The sequence below is a fragment of the Tiliqua scincoides genome, chromosome 2 (genome assembly GCF_035046505.1).
Source record: "Tiliqua scincoides isolate rTilSci1 chromosome 2, rTilSci1.hap2, whole genome shotgun sequence".
Taxonomy (NCBI): Eukaryota; Metazoa; Chordata; class Lepidosauria; order Squamata; family Scincidae; genus Tiliqua; species Tiliqua scincoides.
This window is the reverse complement of record NC_089822.1, coordinates 135,878,201-135,900,249: the sequence shown is the minus strand read 5'-3', so window position 1 is coordinate 135,900,249 and position 22,049 is coordinate 135,878,201. Positions and strand designations below refer to the sequence as shown.

Genomic DNA, 22,049 nt, shown 5'->3' with positions numbered 1-22,049 from the left:
ATGTTTTAGAAATAAATTATCAAGCCCAAAAGTGTATGCATAATATCACATTATTTTGCTAAATAAAGATTAATTGTGGGAAACGGTATTTTACATAGCAGCTGATAGTAACATATCTTGAAAGAAAAGAGGTTCATTCAGTTGACTCAATCAGCCAAGTTTAGCAATTTTCCTTAAAGAAGGATTCAGAACTGATAAGGTTCTATCTTTTACTGGACTACCTTCAAGGAATATCCTTGACACAATGCAGCCTGGTAAGTTGGCAGTGAAAGAAGTCTGGAATTTTAAGCCCCATTCATTCCTGAGGTCTTATCTGTAAATTGGAAAGGGAAACACTTCCTATATCAGAAGCAAACAGAAGCATGAGCTCATCCTGGAAAATACCTTGGATTTTTTAATAAAGTGATAAAGACATAAATGTCATTATAAATCTCCTCTATCATGTTTCATGCAAAAGGAGAAATACATTAGACACCAAAACAAGGGCTTCAGTTCCACATACCTTATGTAAGCTCTGTTCCAACTAAGAAGTGAATGGGAAATCTGCTATCAGACCTTGCTGCACAAGGCACATCTGACTCAGAATGGCAGCTGTATTAGTGACATGGTTTCTAGCTGTGTTTTCTGTCAGTGCTCTGGCTACTGCCTGTGGTCACTAAAGCAGGAAGACTATTTATGGGGAGAACCAGATAAAATTCCCCTCAACTAATTACATAGCACTTTTTGCAAGATCAAATGTGTGTAAAATGACAGGTAAAGGGGCAAGCAAAGAGACACTGGTATTTAAGGATGAGGAGGCATGTTTCAGTTAACATCACCGTGAATGAAATCTCAATACATACAAAGTGTTTAAGCGAAAGGTCATGAAAACCAGAGGAGCATTACCCAAGCTCACTTGCTCTTCACACATATACAATGGACCTCTGCTTTCCAATGGTAATCCATTCTGGAAACACCACTGTATTGTGAAAATACTGTAATGTGAACCCAATAACACATTGTTTTTTGGAAACACAATGGATATGAATTAGATAACACAATTTGTTCTAAGACCTCGGAAGTTGATGTTTCCACCAAAGAACTAACCTATTTCCTTGTCCGCAAGGTGATTTAAAAGATGCCTTTTACTCTTTACAGGCTTATCAGTTTATACAACTAATTTATACAGTTTTATACTGATTTATACAGTTTAAACAACCAGTTTATGGTTATCAGTTTATACAACTAATAATAAAGCATAAATTGAAAGGCTGCATCCTTCCCCTTATATACAGAGCCACCAAGTTTAAAATGCTGCTACCAGCTGAGAGGCTACCGAGAAGGCATGTGTTTGCATCACTGTTCACATAGGCTAGTGTTTCTCAAACTGTGGGTCGGGACCCATTAGGTGGGTTGCAAGCCAATTTCAGGTGGGTCCCCATTCATTTCAATATTTTACTTTTAATGTATTAGACTTGATGCTCCCATGGTATGTGCCTGCATCTGGGGAAATGCTACAGACCTGTACTTTTAACAAGCTACTATGTATATTCTTTTAACAATGGTAGTAAATGGGACTTGCTCCTGGGTAAGTGGGGGTAGGATTGCAGCCTAGGATTGTCAAAGTTTTTCCTGCTTGCTGATGTCACTTCCAGTCATGACATCACTTCCTGTGGGTCCCAACAAATTCTCATTCTAAAAAGTGCTAAATGTGTCCCTGTGCTAAATGTATGAGATCCACTGACATAGGCTATATCCTTTTCTCCATATACACAACTGGGTTGTTGGCATCCTTCAGTCTCGGAAGACTATGGTATCACGCTCTGAATGGTGGTTCTGGAACAGAGTTTCCTCTCCAGTGCGAGAAGCCTGGGTAAAGTAGATATGGAGGATAGACTGTTGCTCGTGCAGCAAATCTCCCCTCTCCACGTCGCTGAAATGGTCCAATGGAAAGGCAGAAGAAAATACGGTTGGTTCCAGAGGCATTGCTGGAGTTGCCAGAACGTGACTGTGTTCAGCCATGAACTGCCTCAGGGACTCCGGCTCCGGATTTTGCCTCAAGACTGTCTCCTGAAGCCTTTTCCTTAACTGGATGTAGCCACAAGACAGTGGAGGTTTGGGATCAGAGTTTTCCTTCTCTCAGATGAGCTGCCTTCCCAGGCTAATGAGTCCCATCTACCCGGTGGCTGTTTAGTCGCCTCTTATGACAAGTACAGCCAAACTGAGGGCCTATTCTTATCCCCCAGCCCCCAAGGGTAGGGGGATACACAACTACGGCATGAAAAATGCTGCTACTGCCCAAGATGCTACCAAACACTTGCATTTGCATCACCCACTGGCTTATCTAACACACACGAGGTCCTGTTAGAGGCAGTTATGAGCCTCTAAGTGAATACCCTATCCTATAGTGAACCTTGTTTTACTATGGAGAGTCTATTGTAAAGTGATTTGATCGTACACTGAAACCTGAAATCTTCAAGTAGGGGTCTTCGGTATACTGGACTGTGCTTGTAAATAGAACACTTTAGATTGCAGAAGAGAATGGATGCAGAAACACTGCCTCTGACAAAGAGATGAGAAACTTCTTGGAGAAAGATTTAAAAGCACTTCTATCTGATTATAATGCAATCTTCACATGCCAGCACACTCAGTTGCCCTACAGCTTTGAGCTAGACTATGGTTCTCTAAATTCATTCCCAGTGCCTTCAGGGATAATCCAGAGAAAGCCAGACACACCCAAGTTCCACTCAAATTGATGTGTTTAACTGTGTACTTGAGTCTCAAAGATTTCAGGCTTGAAAATATCTTTTAAGTTTTCCCTATTTTTTTTTTTTTACAGGGGAGGGAAGTCTATGCTGGTAAAGAACTCCAAACACAACTATTGGTAATACAAAAACTTTTTGCCTTTTTGTGGGATCCACAAGCCCACTGAAGCTCATTCAGCAAAGCAAGAAAGGATGGCAGCACTACTGCTTGCATTTCCAGCAGATCAGCACACCAGGTAACAAAAGAGTCAAGGATTTTCTTTTAATTTCCTTTATGCAGTCTGAATTATGAATTTTAAGTTTTTCTGAAAATAAAGCCCTACAGTACCTTTAATATAACATGAACACTGCAAAATTCTCCTATTTTCTATCAGTGATGAAGTCACCTTAAAAGGTTATTATAATCGGTATCAGCCCAAACACACACTGACAAAGCAGAAACAATTCTGAGGCTCTGACATTCGTTCTTTTATCCTTATTCTTCATTGGCATAAATTCAGCTGATCATCAACTAATTGCAGAAACCCTTGCATCACAGAACTCTCTCTGCAACCTATCAATCCACACCAATAAAAAATGACCTTGAAGTACAGTTTGATTTAAAAAGAAATGTATCACTATCACAATTATTTTGAGTTAAAGATCCTTCTGCTAATACTTTGCTTTACTCTAAGGTGGACATTACAATTATTCTTCTCTAATTAGCCACCCCTATTTCTAAAAAGCTGACAGCCCAATCCTAATCCGCAGTGGTGCAGCAGGGTCACATGACCGCCACTGTATCCAGCGGGGGGGGGGGGAGGCAAGCAGTCTACTTGGTGGAAAGGAATTTTTCCCCTTACCCCATGTAATACTTCAGCCTGACCAATAGGGGCTACTCAGATCTACACCAGCTAAATCACTGGCACGAATCCAGGCAGCTCTGTGTAAAGCTGCCAGGCCTGGGTAGGGGGTTAGAATGCAGCCAAGGTATTCTCAGCTGAACCCAACACCCTCATGGGCTTGTCCCATTCACCATTCCACCCTTCTCGCGCCCAGAAACACCTTGCCTCCTTTCAGCCCTTCCCACTCCTGCACCACTTGGAAGAGTACTCACCTCTGCTGGCGGCCAAGGATTGGGATGCAGTGCCAGCAGAAAGATGCAGGCCTCTCAAGTTGTCAAAAAGTGCTTTACAGCACTTTTACAATGGCAAGCGCTGGCGCAGTTACCACTGTGCCACCACTTTAGGAGACTAGGATTGCGCTGTGATTGGAAGTTAGTATTCTAACACAAAGCACTCTGGATGAAAGTACAGACCACAAGATTAACTAGCAAGATGTCAAGCAAGTGAGCAGAATTTGTATGAAAGCATAGCCCTCAAAGACAGGCTACACAGCTGAGCCAAACGCAAGTTCAGCTTTCCTTCTGTTTTCACTGCCTCTGCTTCTTCAGGCTATCCTTCCCTTGCCACCACATACTGCTTCATTGGCCTTCTCATGTCCCAGTCAGCTGCACAAACATCCTTTTCTTCCACTTCTCCTACAAAGTCCTTCACTTTGATTGTGCCTCACCCCCCCCCATTCTCCATTTCCTTCACATATCCTTTCCCTAGGCATCTACTACTCCCATCTCTTATCTTTTTGCCTTTACCTTTCCACAGGCGCACAAATTCTTCCCATATTTGTATATGTGGTAAAAATATACTATGCACACACAAGTGACACACAGAATCTGATTTAATGCAACAGAGATACACAACACATTTGAGTCCATTGACATGCACAAGACAAAGTGTCTTAATATTTCATTAAACTCCATTTATAAGAGAAAACATATTTCATGCATTTATCCTCCACCCAAATTACAAATTTACAACAGGACTAGATTAGCCAGTCAAATCCAGTATGGCCTTACTGGGAAAGAGACTGTCAGATATATCACATTATGAGACTTTTGGCCTGGTAAAAGCAACTGCTGAAAGCTCTCTAAGGGCGCAATCCTAACCCCGTACTTATGTCAGTGCTTTCCAGCACTGGCATAGTGGTGCCAATGGGACATGTGCTGTATCATGCAGTTGGGTATCACTCATGGAGACCTCCTCAAAGTAAGGGAATGCTTGTTCCCTTACCTCAGAGCTGGAAATTACTGACATAAGGGGTTAGGACTGCGCCCTAAAGAACATAAAGCTATATTAAGATTATGCATCTCCATACCCTCTGCTTCAACCATTTGCTGCAACAAGAGCACCTTTTATTGTTGTACCTTAACGAAGGACCTACCTTGGGTCTGTGGGAAATATGGAGCCAGCAGCTTTGCTCTTTTCTTCTCATATCCCTTCTGGGTAATGTCCCCTAAAAAAAATTCAAGGAAGCAGAAGTCAGACATCTGTTGCCATGTATTGAAGAAGAAAAAGAGAGATAAGAGACCCGACGTGTTCACATATACATTCTCTGCCAATGTTATCCCTGCATCCAGGCGACTGGAGAGGGACAAATGGTAGTGTGCCACCTATCTACACAACCAATATCTGCACAATCCATACTGATGCACTCTATAGCCAACACTCTGGACTCATCTGCACAGAGGAGCACTTCAAGAGCTGGGACTGTGGTTAGCTGCAATTTCCAGGCAAGGCATGTGGAAACTTTATCCCCCACTCCATATGCTTAGGATTAAATGCCTAAAGAAGGTTACCATGTGAGCCATTTGCCCAATTCCCCATCTCCAGAAACAACAGTGTTATACAAGCTAACAGATAAAGGTGAGATGATCTATAATCACCCTCAAAGCCCCTGACTGTTGCCCCAGACAATTTAAACTGCTTCAGAGGTCTGTTTTGACATTCTATATCCAACATCACTATTAACCCAGAGTAAGTCAGCAACTATTAACTGCCTTTTCAGGATGCTGCACTACAACAGTACCCCATTTAAAGTGGGATAGTATTACAGCCTATTTATCAAATCTTAGTAGTGCAGATTAGATAGTAGTGCAGCCTATTTATCAAATCTTGTGGATTTGTCTCAATGGGGTGGGGATACTGAAAGTCACACACACCTTTGCCTCCTTTGCCCTGAGTTGGCATCTCGATCTGTTTCCAGGCAAAACACTGCAAAAAGGCTCCGCCTCGCCCAGGCAGGGAAATAGCCCTGGAGCCATGGAAGAGGCTCCCCTTGCAAAGGAACAGTAACATTCCTGGAGCCCCTGAGCCAGCCAAGGCTGAAGAGGAGAAGGGGGGGGCAAAACCTCTGTAGCCAGAACACATACAGCAAGGTGGAGCTCTCTCTCTCTCTCTCTCTCACACACACACACACACACACACACACAGGCAGGTGCAGTAGCAACAGAGGGGATTGCTTTAAAAAAAAAACAGGAGTGTTTGCAGAGCCTTGGAGAGACAGGTGAGGGTGAGCAGAGAGCCAGACTACAAGTCCCATAATGCTCTGGGGCAGAGGAGTTTCCATGATGGCTGCGGCCAGGGAGGGCTGCAGGAGTGGCAGCAGCAAGGAGGAGGAGGAGAACCTGAAGGCTGCCTGGGACACAGAGGATTCCCAAGCAAGCTCAGCATCCCACCTGTGAAAGGGGAAGGAGGGGTGAGGGGATTGAGAACAGCTGCCTTAGTTTCCTTCCATCCGGAAGTGTCAGGCTGCAGGCTATATTTGCGTAACTCTATGGGATTTAGCACAACACGTTTTTTGTTAATCACAACAACTAACGAGGATAAATAGGCTGTACCTGTACATCCCCATACACACACTGATCTGTTTGATGTTCAGAAAAAAGTCATCTGGCTGTTTGTCTTTCACTCTAAATTTTTGTATTACATCAGAATGGCAGGAAAGAGGCTAAAAACAAGAAAGGATTAAGGTAGGAGAGAAAAGCAGGAAGTCTAGAAAGATTGGTTATCTCTACTGCTCTGCCTTTCCTCACAGTTTCACTGCTTTTTAGGGTGGGCGTAAGGGATTTAACAACTAAAAAAGGGAGAAAGCTGGGCAGACTGAACATGCCAGTTGGAACTAAAGGTTATCATTTGGATGACTTTGAAAAATTTTGTTTTCATAATTTCAGCACTAGAGAAAGGTTGCCTTCATCAATTGGATACACAGAGCTAAGCATTTAAAGTTCTTTACCACAATGTCTCTTACCTCATCAGAGTATTTGAAATAACAGTGCTAGAGCAGTGCCCTTGTTCTCCCGAAAGGATTACAGAAGGAATTATGAAAACAAAATTTTTCAAAGTCAGCCAAATGATAACCTTTAGTTCCAACTGGCATGTTCATAAGGAATATACAACTAACATTACTACTACAGCTGCACCAGAGTCACAGAATCAGTCAATTCACAAATGGAAAAATACAGTGTCAAACTAGGAACAGTTTTTGCTCCCAGGTTTTTTGACTCAACTTATCCCCAGAGCTACAACCTTACACAACTGACATAACCAAACTACAAGTAGAAACAAGAACTCTGTTTGGCAAAGGAAGGAGAGAGATTCCCAAGTCTTTTCAGCCCTACCTATTCAAGAGTATGGGAGACAAGACTTGCCTTCATAATAACATGTTAAGATTAATGAAATGAGAATTGCTAAAGATTTACTACATAAAAGTAAAAAAAACCTTGAATATTTCTCAAAATAACCAATGTAGTTATATTTATATACCATTTTTCAACAGAGTAGTTCACAAAGCAGTTTACATAGAAATAAATCAATAAATGGTTCCCTGTCCCCAAAGTACTTGCACTCTTTAAAAAAAAAAATACAGAAGAGATACCAGCAACAGTCACTGGAAAAAAATATCATGCTGGGATGAAGAGGGACAGTTGCTCTCCCCTGGATTATACAAAACTTGCTCTGCTTCACATGTCTCTGCAGCCCCCATTCTGCCATTCATTTATTCTTTAGAGTCATTTCACACAGGGCTCATAATTTATACTCAATTATAAATTTATTAAATTAATACTGATTGCAACTACACCAGAATTATAGTGGTGGTTCCCAAAGTCAATGCATTAAGTATGAAGGGCAGACAGGTATCCTTAAAAGCCCCAACTGGAAGTAGCTCTCTGGCATATATCCTCAAATATCTAAAGGAATACACATTTGCCTGTCACACCTCACATGTTCATCACAGGAAACACTGATGTAACCACAGCATACATGACCAACCACCATGTAAAGTGAGAAGTGACTCTCCAATTCAATGTTGCCTCTAACACTAACAACCTGATCTAACTCAATATGCCACACCTGTTTCCTAGTACATGCCCGGGCAAGTCAAAACAAATCTAATAATGAGTAACCAAAAATAAAAAAAAATTAAATGGAGGGGACCGCAGAAGATGAAGATCCTGCCTAGCTTGACTGTAAGGCAGCAACTTGTCATACTACCCTTGTTCATGGGAACCATATGTTGGCACAGGTCCCTTCAAAAGCAGCAGGAAGTCATGCCTGAAAGCAAAAAGGATTCTATTATGGCCAAAGGATTCTATTATGGTAGAGCACCAGCAACGGAAAAACTTCTGGTGGATGGAGGGCATACTGATTCCTCTGTTGGCTTTTACAGACGTTTCCTGTTGTATCAAGTTACCAGGGTGCTCAAAAAAGGAGGTGGTTCTTTTCCCAGACTTCTGACCTGAAGAGATAAGGAGCACCCCACCCACCCAGAGAGAGAGAGAGAAACCGCCATGGATGCTGGCTTACCAGAACATTGATTGACAGAGAAAGGGCAAAAAAAAAAAAACTTGCTTCCAAATTGCCACCGCTGTTTCTGGCCTTAAAATATCAGCTGTCAGCAGCAGCAGCAGCAGCAGAGGGAAGGGTCAAAACTAACCATCAGTTTTTACATCTGATTGTTAAGACTTGTTGCAACATGATTCTTGTAACTTATACATGTACATTATACTTGTCAGAATCTTTTTTTTCTTATAATTGCCTTATGCAATTTTGTTAACTACCTTAAGCAGAGTCAACAGAAAGGCAGGTTAAACAAATAGTAAATAGGAAAGCAGCAAAGATACTTGCCTGACATGCCAGTGGTTTGCTGTGATGCTTAAAATGCAGTACATTTTAAAGTTTCAAAATTGTCTTTGGGACTGGTATACCAATTCCTTACATTTTATCCATCTAATGCTTCATCAAAGTGATTTCATCTAAGTTTAGTTAGTACACATCCTATGAAGAATGACACTACAACAGACCTTGGTACTTCAAGGAGTCAGCTCAGAGATCTTGAGAAGACAACGCCAATGTTTATAACTGATTTTATTTCTCATTAACCGTTAGTCAGTTTTATCCCAGACTAAGATAGCGTCTAAAAAAGCTGCTCCAGATAAAACACTGATGTGGGGCAAATTGGAAATAGTTATCTAGAAGGCAAACTGGTCATTCAACAGCTGTCTGCAAGCATTTCAATCCACTACTCCAAATAAAGTACTGCTTAGTTAGCAAGACTATAATACGCACCAAGAATAAATGTCATGTAGTTAACCAGGATGAGCATGTAGTTGAATGAAATGGGATGAATAGGGCTAGATGAGGTTCTGTTTGTTTTTACTGATCTTGCACAGTCAGCTTCTAGTTCTGATTTTTTAAACATAAAAAGGTTAAAATGCACTCCCTGGGGGAACTGCTCATGGATATAACTACTGGAAAACATCAGATTGATCTGGCTGCTTTCAAAAGTGGCACGTAACAGATTCCAGCAGCACAATGGCCTCATTTTGTGTGAAAACATCAGTTGAACTTGCTGTAGCTAAGTATAGAAAACCAGCATGCCAGCAAGAGAACCAATGGAGGAGCTGTATACTAAAACTCTACTCATAGTTAGAATGACTATCAAGCAACAGTACCAAATTATTTAGAATAAAATACATGCATCTCTCTCTCTCTCTCTCAAGAAAAAAACTCTAAAAACGCCAAACCCTTCATTTACCATCTCTTCACTAAAAGCTAAGCTGTCAGCATTTTAAAACAGTTCTGGGCAAGATTTCTCATTTTCATTTTTAATGCAAATATTTTAGTCCCAAGTCGTACAGTACATGGATCGAGTGCTAAGGCTATGACCATATTCAATTCAGTTTGAACCCTGATAATCTACAATGTTAACTTGGACAAGCACTTTGTCTTCAGCTTAAGGAAGTTTCATTTGTGCAGAGTTTGGAAGTGAATGGGCTTTACCTTACCCTGTTTTTAAGATAGCCTGCATGTCTCTCAATTTGAGTTTTCTTGGTACAATAGGGATAAGAAGAGCCCCGCTGGATTAGGCCAAAGACCCACCTAGTCCAGTTTCCTGTATCACACAGTGGCCACCAGATGCCAAAGGGAGAACGCAAGACAGCAGGAGACTGGCATCTTGTTGCCTATCCCTTGCATCTGGTATTCTGAGCTAGTTAGTTTCTAAAACCAGGAGACTGCACATACCCATCACAGCTTTTAATCTGTGATGGACTTCTCTAGAAATTTGTTCAGTCACCTTTTAAAGGCATTTAGACCGGACGCCATCATCACAATGCATGAGACCTTGTTGGTACAATTGATGGTATTGAGGTTCACCTTCTGATCAAGTTCATAACATATCCAGGACAGTCAAAACTTTCTTCAAGAATAGCTTGTCAAATCCATTAGTCGATCTGCCCAATGATGCATAGGTGAATGCAGACAGGCAAAAAGTTGCCTTGTTTCCCATATTTTTCTGCAAGAATAATGGGTGCAACCTCCAAAATAAACCAGCATAACATTAACCATCTCCTACAAAGACAACATGCCCATGTCCGATAAAACTTGGAAGATTCGTGTAAACTGCTAAATGTAATGGATTACATGAATGTTTATTTCTCTCCACAAGCTATTGGCACATGTATGCACATAGTACCGCAAAAGACAAGACAATCCAAACATCTGAAATTTTTCTGTCTTTAAAAAGGCTTTCTAGATTGCGCACAGATTAAAATCAAAAATATGAAGATGACAAATCTACACATAGTTCGTTTTCTTTCTCTCTCTCTGACACAGAAGACTTTCCACACAGGAAACTGGTAACATTTCAACTCCAATCACTTTTGGTCCTTTGACTGGATAACTTTTCGAGATAATCGACTCCCACTCATCAGTAAAGAAAAGCTATCAAATGCTTGCTGATAACAGGGAAGTCTTGCACCTGCAAAGCAGATCATAAGAACAGCCCCACTAGATCAGGCCATAGGCCCATCTAGTCCAGCTTCCTGTATCTCACAGCGGCCCCACCAAATGCCCCAGGGAGCACACCAGATAACAAGAGACCTGCATACTGGTGATCTCCCTTGCATCTGACATAGCCCATTTCTAAAATCAGGAGGTTGCACAGACACATCATGGCTTGTAACCCGTAATTGATTTTTCCTCCAGAAACTTGTCCAATCCCCTATTAAAGGTGTCCAGGCCAGATGCCGTCATCACATCCTGTGGCAAGGAGGTCCACACGCTGAGTAAAGAAATATTTTCTTTTGTCTGTCCTAACACTCCCAACATTCAATTTTAGTGTATGTCCCCTGGTTCTGGCGTTATGTGAGAATGTAAAGAGCATCCCTCTATCCACTTTATCCTTCCCATGCATAATTTTGTATGTCTCAATCATGTCCCCTCTCAGGTGTCTCTTTTCTAGGCTGAAGAGGCCCAAGCACCGTAGCCTTTCCTCATAAGGAAGGTGCCCTAGCCCCGTAATCATCTTAGTCGCTCTCTTTTGCACCTTTTCCATTTCCACTATGTCTTTTTTGAGATGCGGCGACCAGAACTGGACACAATACTCCAGGTGTGGCCTTACCATCGATTTGTACAACGGCATTATAATATTAGCTGTTTTGTTCTCAATACCTTTTCTAATGATCCCAAGCATAGAATTGGCCTTCTTACTGCCGCCGCACATTGGGTCGACACTTTCATCGACCTGTCCACCACCACCCCAAGATCTCTCTCCTGATCTGTCACAGACAGCTCAAAACCCATTAGCCTATATGTGAAGTTTTGATTTTTTGCCCAATGTGCATGACTTTACACTTACTTACATTGAAACGCATCTGCCATTTTGCTACCCATTCTGCCAGTTTGGAGAGATCCTTCTGGAGCTCCTCACAATCACTTCTGGTCTTCACCACTCGGAAAAGTTTGGTGTCATCTGCAAACTTAGCCACCTCACTGCTCAACCCTGACTCCAGGTCATTTATGAAGAGGTTGAAGAGGTACAGAATTCATGTAGAATTCTCTCTTTATAATGGGCTTCAGCATCATGAAAGGAAATAAGCTTAAGTTTCAAGACTTTAAAAAGCCTGGTGGATGATGGAATATTTACTCATATAGGACCCAGGACTTCCATACATCAGTGTGTATGTCATCTGATGTAGCAACCGTACAAACATATATTCTGTTGCAGCAACACATATTTGGAAGCTGATGCAACACCAACAAAAACAATGTCCAGTAAATTAATAAAAAGAGTAAGGAGCCAATCCCAACAGTATGAGAATGGGATGCAGGCTCTCCCCCACCTTATTCAAGGCACAAACTCAAATTGTGTTCAGTAAGGAACTTGTCCCTCCTCCTGTTTGGGAATCCTGGTTATGAGAGGGGAAACTCTCTAATACAACTCTTAATCCTTCTTAGAGAACCTCCGAACAATACCCCTTAGTGTTGAGGTATGGATTATGTCCAGCTGGCAATAAATGTTGCAGTTTGCTTTCATACAATGTTTTATTTCTATTTCCCAACAAACATAACCTGGACTCCTCTATAAGCTCTCTGGCACGAAAAAATCCTTCCGTCCTGAAAGGAGAGCCCTGTGTAACAAAACAGTTACAGTAATGGGTCAGATTATACGAAAGAAAGTGGTTCCTCAAATATCCTAGCCTCAAATTGTAAAGGGTAACCAAGGGATCTCATTTTTAAACTCTGGTCTAAAGCTAGATTAAAATTGATCTAGATATTCAGCATGTTTGCTGATTTTTTAGTCCACTGGATCTACATTATGTGGCATTATGGTTCAACATACACTAGCTAGGCTAGTTTAGCAGCATGTTTACTATAAATCAGGTAATATCTTTAAAGAAAGGTAACTTGCTTGATATTGGTACTTGATGCTAAGCCCCTTCCAAAACAAACGTATCCCCAGGATTACAGGGTTAGGCCGGCACAAGTCACTTGTGTCGACCCGGCACGTCTGTGCCAACTCAGGAGTCGGGGAGGCCAGCGCAAGGAGTTGTGTTGGCCTCCTTGTGCCAGATCCATTGCATTGGTCGAGCGTGGCTGACACAGGGGCCTGGGGAGGGGGGAGGAGGTGTTTTGCAGAGAGGGAGGACAGGCAGCGGGTGGGTGGGGAGCAGGAGGTGGGACCAGGATTCGGCAGTTATGCCGGATTCTGACCCCATTCCCAGGTGGCCACTCTGTTCTGCTCAGATCTACGCCATCTCATCAGGTGGCGCAGATCTGAGTAGACCCATTGGGATCAGTGCAGTGCGACATGGGGTAAGGGGAAAGTTTTTCCCTTGCCTCGGATTGTGCCGCTTCTGGCCTCAAACTTGCGCTGGATGCAGCGCAAGCCTGCTGGGCTGCCTGATCCAGCACAAGTTAGGATTTGTGCTGATATACATGTACAAGTGGGACCTCGGTTTCAGCGGTGGTTTGGTTCTGGGACTCCTTGCAGATACCAAAAACCGTGTTAAATAAAAGCAGCTAAAACAAAACATGAATCAGTCAGGCAGTCAATTGGAACTGCTATTTTGCAGCTCACTTCCAGAAAAGGGTCCCCTCCCTTCGCCCTGGCTGGTAATTAATAACTTCCACATTCCATTGTTCAGTGAGCCAGGGCATCACTTTTCTAGGAGAGAGTTGCAATATAGCAGTTCTAATAGTCTGAATCACTAGAAAAGTAGTCTTTAGAATGGGAATTGTGAAGGGACATTCCCCCCCCCCTTCTCCAGTGATTGGCAGGGTCCTTATCTGCAGTGGCCATCAGTGTTGAGTCTAATCCATGGATCAGTGAATTAAAAAGGTTGGACCTGTAATCTCTAACTTCGCCAGTCTGGGGATGTTACATTTTCTTCCAATCTTCTCCTTTCTCCTCATCTTCATAAAAACATGAGAACCCACAACAGAGCCAAGACAGGAGCATTAAGTGATTCAGTTCTTTCAGAAAAATGGTATTGGAGAGGAAAATGGATCCACAAGGCACTGTTGTCTCCACCTTCCTTTGATAGCTTCTGAAGCATTCAATAATAGCATTTCAAACCTAGGCCTAGATTATACAGACATGACACCAGTCCACAACAAAGCTACCCAGACTGTGTCAAAGGTAAGATGAATTTACATAATTCATTTTGTTCTTTTATTTGTTCTCAAATACTGTTGGTTTCCTCTGTCAAAAGAGATGCAATTATGGGTAGACCTTATGAGAAGACACACACACTGTCACATCTCAGCTCCAAATTACTAAGAAGTCATTGTTCTTCTGGAGTTATTCTGCTTCAGTTTTTCCTCCAGGAGACTTAGTTCATCTGTTCTCACCAATGAGAGGATTTTAACAAGGCAAATGGAACATATCTCCCTAGGGCTGAAATGGCTTTCTGTGGGTTTCTGAGCCAATTTCAACTTGCTGATTATCACCTGCATCAAATCCATACTTCATTTGAATTAAAGTGGGCAGGGACTTATGAGAATCCATTCTGTGGTAGCACCTTGTCTCTCGAATGCTCTTCCACGAAGTCTTAACTGATGCAAATGGGCAACATTTCACCACCAGATCACTATTCTAGGCCTTCCGTATTTTTACTTGGTTTTATCTACTACAATTATGTTCTTGTATTGTTTTTTATTTGTTCTGTAAGCCACCCTAAATCATCATCATCATATCCTCCTATAGCCAGGAGCCGTCGTTTGGTTGCACCCTCCATTTTAGTCTATTTCAGGGCTGCCTAAACCCCGGCCCAGGGGCCACTTGTGGCCCTCGGGGACTCCCAATCAGTCCCACAGAGAGCCCCCGTCTCCAATGAGCCTCTGGCCCTCTGAAGACTAACTGAAGCCCATGCTGACCCAACGAAACTGCTCTCAGCGTGAGGGTGACTGTTAGACCTCTTGCGTGAGCTGGGGGACAAGGACTCCCTCCACTGCTTGCTGTTTCACGTGTGTGATGCAGCAGCAAAGGAAAGGCTTGCACATGCTTTGTGCAAGGCCTTTTACAGGCCTTGAGCTATTGCAAGACCTTCATTCCTATAAGGTTCCCTCTCTAATATATTCATTTATGTAAATGTATTCAAATTTGAAATGTAAATTAATTCTTTTTTTTCCTGGCCCCCAACATAGTGTCAGAGAGATAATGTGGCCCTCCTACCAAAAAGTTTGGACACCCCTAGTCTATTTGAACAACAAGGGAATACACAAATGTTTAGAGGTCATCCCCCAAGGAGTCTGTTAAAGTCCAGGCTTAAGCAATAGTAAAAAAACAACCCCTGCTCTTTTAATTTTGGCCAATGATGAGCAAGGATTTCCTGACTTACACAGACTGGTTTTAATATGTTACCCACTTTGAGCTTTAATGCCTAAGTGACATTAAAAATCCAAAACAAACCAATAAAATGTTGCACATTTGAAAATGCTCACAAGAGCAAATGTATAAAGCAACAGGGGGAAATGGTTATATAGCAAAATTAGGTACAGTTTTTGGTACAGTTAACTCCACCAGCAAAAAGCCACAGAAAGCCAGAGACTCCCTTTAACTTCTTGAGAAGCACTTACCCAGCAGCAAGTCCCATTGACTATTATTGTTAAAAGAATATACATAGTAGCATGTAAAAAGTACAGGTTCCCCATTTCCCCAAATGCAGTCACATACCATGGCAGCATCAAGTCCAATATATGAAAAACAAAATATTGAAACAAAAGGGCACACACCTGAAATCAGCTCACGACCCACCTAGTGGGTGCCGACCCACAATTTGAGAAATACTGCTCTACATTTAATACTATATTTAAAGGAAGATGAATTAAAACATGTAACTTGCCTACTAATCTTCAGGGCTGGCTCAAATTAACTGGTACATCAATCTAACTACTCCTTATAAGGAACTCTATCCAACAGTGACAGTCAGTGTGACTAGCCAAAATAAAACCTTTGGCTAGTCACCATTAATCAGTCTCACAAGGTTATTTCAAGGATAAAAACAGGACAATCCCATTTGTGCTGCCCTGAGCTCCTTAGAGAAAGGGCAGAATGTATCACTAATAAAGTTATGTTTTACACTACATTTTGTGGGTGAACAGCTACCAGGCTTGTGTTGCTGTGTGTTTGGGGAGAACCTGGGAGCGGAGGAAGGTATTGCAATCTTAAGAGTAGTGGGAAGGGAGTGAGAGATGGCAGTGGAAAAAGGACAGGGTGGGATAGAGTTTGGGGTTCTAGATAACTGAATGCTATTCCTCCTTGAAATTCTCTTTCCTCCCAACTTAGGTCAATATGCCAACTTTCCTTTCTGAAGACACTGCTTCTTAATCATCAGATCAGTCAACAGCAAGACCACAGTTTGGTGGGGTTGCCCTTGAAGACTGTCTGGAGGTCAGGGTGGTTTCAGGTTCCCAATTCCCAGAGTGTATTACACCTGCACTTTATGAACTGCATATGCTTCCAGCATATTTCCAGGTGCTGGTCATTGCCTGTAAAGCCCTACATGGCTTGGGACTTGGGTACTAGTCTCCTCCCACACCAATGTACCTGAACTCAGTGTTCATCATTGGAGGCCCTGCTTCACCTCCCACTGAAGAGGGCCTTCTGAATGGAAGTCCAGCTGTAGAGTTCACTCCCACAAGAGGCCCAGTTAGCTACAATACCACCAGTCTTCAAGCAAGCACTGAAATCAATCTTGAGCTTTAGTTCCTTTATTTGTTCATGACATATTTTGTTATTTACTGCTCTATCATACTTGTTTTGACTGTTATTTTAAAGCTGTTTTGCCTTGGGCCAGTCACTTTCTCTCAACCTCACCTACCTCACAGGGTTGTTGTGAGGACAAGAAAGAGGGGAGTAGCAGCTGTGTAAACCGCCCTGAGCTCTTTGGAGGAAGGGCGGTATAAAAATGTGAAAAATAAATAAATAAATATTGTTTTATTCAGTGTTGGAAGCTGTCTTGGTGGTCTCTACAATGGGATGGAAAGGCAGTCAAAGTATTTTAAACAAACAAAAACACTGTTCACCTCAACAGCACAATGATTACTAATGGTGAAGCATTTCTTTGGTGAAAGGTAAAATAAAAACCAAGAATTTGGCAGGGAAAATAAATACTATAAGCTGTTTAGCAAGGGCTGTGGTTTTGGTCTCAACTATGATCAGCAAAATGAACTTGAAAACTAAGGACTGTCAGAAGCTCTGACCTACATGCATTTCATATAAAGATCAAAATAAATTAAACTCTCCACTATCATTAGAAGGGAACACACACTTATACCAGTCCTAACAGCAACCCATCTGTTGGCCAACTGGATTCCAGTACTGCTAATATTCTGAACTTACAAATACTGTAGCTTCTGGCTCAAGGAGTCCTAACATTTCAGCTACATTTTTAGGGGGATGGGAAGAATGAAGAAGCAGACACACACTATAATTTTGGAACACAACTGGGAATCTGAATTTGCCCAAAGGACAGAACAACAAAGGAGAATAAATTTTATATACTTGCCAAATGAGGGGGAGGGGCACAGGGAGAAGAGGGAGGAAGAAATGAGGATGTGTGACAAATGTAGAATATTCACAAAGTTAAACAGCAAGCAATTGGAAAGGGGGAATTTAACAGCTACCAAACAATTAGTGTTCTTAATCCCATTTCCTGGATATCAGAATTCACTCCATTATAACAATATAATATCTGACAGTCAATTTCTTTCATTTACAAAATAGGTTTTAAATTAAATTTTTGCACTTGAAAATCCTTATTTTTATTATATTGTTGGCATTCTTTCAGAAACTAAAAGCAGCCGGTATAGCACAATGTGGGGAGTCTCAGCATACAGATCTTGGTTCAAATTCTAGCAAATTTTCTAGTAAGTCTATGCCACACTCTCTGACACAAGTGATACCCAAAGGGGTGATAAAATAATATAAATGGCAACAATTTTTTTTAAAATCAGGCCTAAATAAACTTAAAAATCTTGCAGGTACACTAGAATATAAGGCTACCAAGCACCTTGAAATACATACAGAAAAAAATTACAAATATAATTGCCTTGAGCTAACACTGTATACCTTCCTAAAATGCTGGGTTTTAACCAGCCATCAAACAGTTGGAGACATAGCTAAATGCACTACCATCTCCCCAAGCCCAGACACCAGAGATTCCTTGCACTTGTAAAAGCTGGAACGCAAGGCAGGATTTTTCTTGCAGTGGGTGGGAACACAGAGAATAAGGTTGCCCTGCAGTTACAGGAGCAGGCCATGGAGAGATTTTAAAGTAAACAGTAACACTATGAATTGGGCCCAAAAACAGTCAGTGAATCTGGACCAATGAGGCAAGCTGCAGCTTCCAAACACTCTTCAAAAGCAACCTAGTACAAAAAGGATGGCAGTAGTCAATACCAAGCTTGTTATCAAAGCAAGAATGACCAAGGACAGGTCACTGATGGAAAGAGGCAGAAGTAAGGAGCTCGCCACTGGTAAAAGGCATCCTGGTCACTGCTGCAACATGACAATGTACAGCAAGGTTCAAGAGAACTCCTAGGATGACACATTTCATCCTTCAGAAAAAGGTAATCCTGTACAGGACAGGTTAACTGACCACCTTTCAGACCTAGACTGGCTCAAAATCATAACCTCAGTCTTCTCTAGATAAGTTTCAATGTGCCAGACAATAGACAATCTATAAACACTTTCATGTATTCATGTATTCTGGATTTAGCAGTACCAAACTGCTACTTCTGGATTTGATATAAATACAAACTAAGGTAGATATCAGCGGCACACCAATGGGCTACTGCCCTCCAAACTGATGAACCATCTTCCCCAGTAACTCTACACAGAAGTTGACCACCACCAGGGACAAGAAAGAAACTTGCACTACATTTTGGGGGAAAGTTCAGCTTGTAGAGCAGCAATTGCCTGGCTGTATCATTTGGTAAGATGGTACCCCTTCATGTAAGAGTGAAACTATAGCTGAGCAACACCCATCACCCAGTACATCTCAGGCAGTTCAGAAAAATGTGATCATCAAGTTATCAGAAGTTGCTGTGAAATCTAGGAGCAGAGTTACACACTGTCTATTTCTAGATTGAAAAAAAACCTCCAATAAAGGCAGCCAGTGTTGTCTCTTTTAAAAAAAACAAACAAAAAAAAAACCTGTCCCTGAATTCCAACTGGGACAAGTGCAGAAAAACCACCTCACTCAAGGGAGCTATTCCACCACTGCCCACATCACCTTCTCCAAAACAGGAAAATGTGAGGGAAACATATAATTATTCAAGTCAGTCAGGTCCAAGAACAGCTTCTTCACAAGTGACTGAATCACTGCTTCTCTTAATCATTTAAGAAGTATCTCCTCTTCCAGAGATTTATTACTTCAACTGTCAAAAGACTACATTCAGCCTGAACTGAGCAGATTTCACTGGCCAACATAAGCAAGGATCAACTGAACATATGGTGAGTCCAGGATCTCCCAAAATCTCATCCATAACTTGCACACAAATTGCCACCATTAAACAACACCATTTGAAATTGTTTAACTTCAAATCTGGCATGCGGATACAAACTTCTGGGCTAGTTTGCTGGCCATGTCAAGAGCCTGAGCTGATTGGTAATAGTGATCTACCAGGTTAGTGACCAAAAGGTTTACATCAAGTGGTAATTTCCTAGAACACTTTGTGGCATCCAATGGGATCAAGTCAGACTCAGAGTAAAAGATTTTAACTGGTCAACCTCTTCTAAGACCAGAAGAGTCCCAAATCTTGATATCTGACCAGATAATTCTTTGGCAGTAACACTCTGACATCCCTCCTCCCTATGGCAGCCAGCAATTACTTCATATCAACATGGCACCACACAGTAAACTATATTACCAATAGTGTACCTGGCTTCCTACATTCTGAGCATTACTCCTGAAATGCAGGATCTCACCACCCATCACTGTACCTCAGTGGGTTACATTTTGAAGTCAAGATCTGGGTGCCTCACATTCCATCTTTGCCATAAACTCATTGAGCAGAACCTGGGCCAGTCACTATCTCACAGATTGAGCTCCCCACTTGTAAAATGGAAACAGCCACCTCCCTGAGTTGTTGTGCTGGTGAAAACAAAGACTACAAAGAACCATGCCAATTAAAAATGTTATAGACAGTTCCCCTGGGGGCTGGGGATAAGAATAGGCCCTCAGTTTGGCTATACCTGTCATAAGAGGTGACTAAACAGCCACCGGGTAGATGGGACTCCTAGCCTGGGAAGGCAGCTCATCTGAGAGAAGGAAGGCTCTGATCCCAAACCTCCACTGCCTTGTGGCTACATCCAGTTATGGAAAAGGCTTCAGGAGTCAACCTCGAGGCAAAATCCGGAGCCGGAGTCCCTGAGGCAGTTCATGGCTGAACACAGTCACGTTCTGGCAACTCCTGCGACGTTGCTGGAACCAACCGTATTGGCCTCTGCCTTTCCATTGGACCATTTCAGCGATGTGGAGAGGGGAGATTTGCTGCACGAGCAACAGTCTATCCTCCATATCTACTTTACCCAGGCTTCGCGCACTGGAGAGGACACTCTGTTCCAGAACCACCATTCAGAGCATGATACCATAGTCTCCCAAGACTGAATGATGCCAACAAAGAAAGACAGTTTAACAGCAGCAGCCAAAATTACTACTCCTTAAACCCAAAGGAAACAAGCAGATTAACCTGAGGTGGACATGTGAGTTTGAATGACAATGCCTAGCCATTCCCCAGAATAACATCAGAAGTGGCAACTGATGTGCTACAAGGAAATAATCTGAACATTAAACTGGAAGCAAAATCTTGCCAACAGAGGAATCTACATGTCCAGGCCTAACATGTGCCTGCATGTGTACATGCAAATGCCCTGCAACTGAAAAGAGCTGCTTTTCCACATTTGGAGCCAAAACTCCATTCTAAACAGTGGTGCTCAATTCGTGTAAGATGGTAACACCAGCTAATCCTGCTATGCTCACACAATGAGACCCTTTCAACTCCCCCCTCCCCTTTTTCCCCCATGGAATTAGAACACTGAATCATTTACTCTCTAACAAAGGCATAATTGGGATAATAGAGAAATTACAGAAAAGGATCACGTACAGGCTGAAGCAGACCTCAGGACAAAAGGTTCTAAACACATCAGTGCTGTGAACAAAATACCTGTAGTACTAACAGGATCAGCTACATTTCAGGAATTCAGAAATTTCCATTTTAGAATTTGGTGAGGTGTTCTACAGCTCTTACTTTTGTATGAAAGGCTTCTACTGGCTCCAAAGGGTGGTTTAAACACACTAATATTAAAATACTTAGCATAGCTAATCCTCTTCCATGAATGTAAAATCTCTCACAAGAATCCTGTATCTGGCAGAGATCTCACATTTTTACAAATTCTTAGCTTTCCAGCTGTTAGTAAATGCCTTAAAAAGGGGACAAGGGAGGATGAAAAGGATTCTGTCTACACACTACTTGCGCAATTATTTAAGAACTTGAGTAGCAGGTTCAGTATAGGCACAAAGCAAGTTTATGCACATCAGCAAGTTTGCACAGTCAACCTGAACACAAAATTTTACTTTTCTTGGAAGAGAAGACAAATTCTCTTGGTGGAAAAATTACAATATCAGTTTTTTTTTAACTAGAGAACAAAGTATCATATACAAAACAAGATACAGTTGAGTCACATCTTATGTGGAGGCTAGGTCCTAAAGTCAGCATGGCAACATCATATTATATTCACTTGAAAATCCCTTAAACGTCTTGCATAGGGCTCACGTCGTACAAACAATAATACCATTTCTTTAAAAACTAGAATCACAGTATAAGAGTGACAGAGAGAACAGCAGATTCATGCATCCCATTTCACACCCAATCTATGAGCATGCAGTCAGAGTGGAATGATAGGTAAAGTCATCCAAAAACATCTGTTTTTCCTCTTTTTTGTCAAGCACAAAAAATTGCATAAGTTAAATGCACATATGATGCAACTCTTCTGTAATTAGCATCATCACATCCACATTCTTTCTAACACTGTCCTAAGACACTGCGAGTTTAGAAACTTTTTAAGCAAAATGTATGAAGTACCAACACCAAGAAAGTATCCACTTTCACACAGTCAAAAGGGGGGGGGTGAATTCCACCA

At 41.8% G+C, this 22,049-nt stretch overlaps 1 protein-coding gene across 2 annotated transcripts in view; it reads right to left on the bottom strand.

The window, feature by feature from the left end:
* The window catches only part of DIP2B (disco interacting protein 2 homolog B), a 207,698-nt gene that overhangs the window by 99,884 nt on the left and 85,765 nt on the right, over positions 1-22,049 (bottom strand). For both annotated transcript variants that reach the window (XM_066613823.1, XM_066613824.1), the window contains exon 2: positions 5,004-5,075. In XM_066613823.1, coding sequence (XP_066469920.1) covers positions 5,004-5,075 — 72 coding nt within the window. The remainder of the gene's footprint in view (positions 1-5,003; positions 5,076-22,049) is intronic.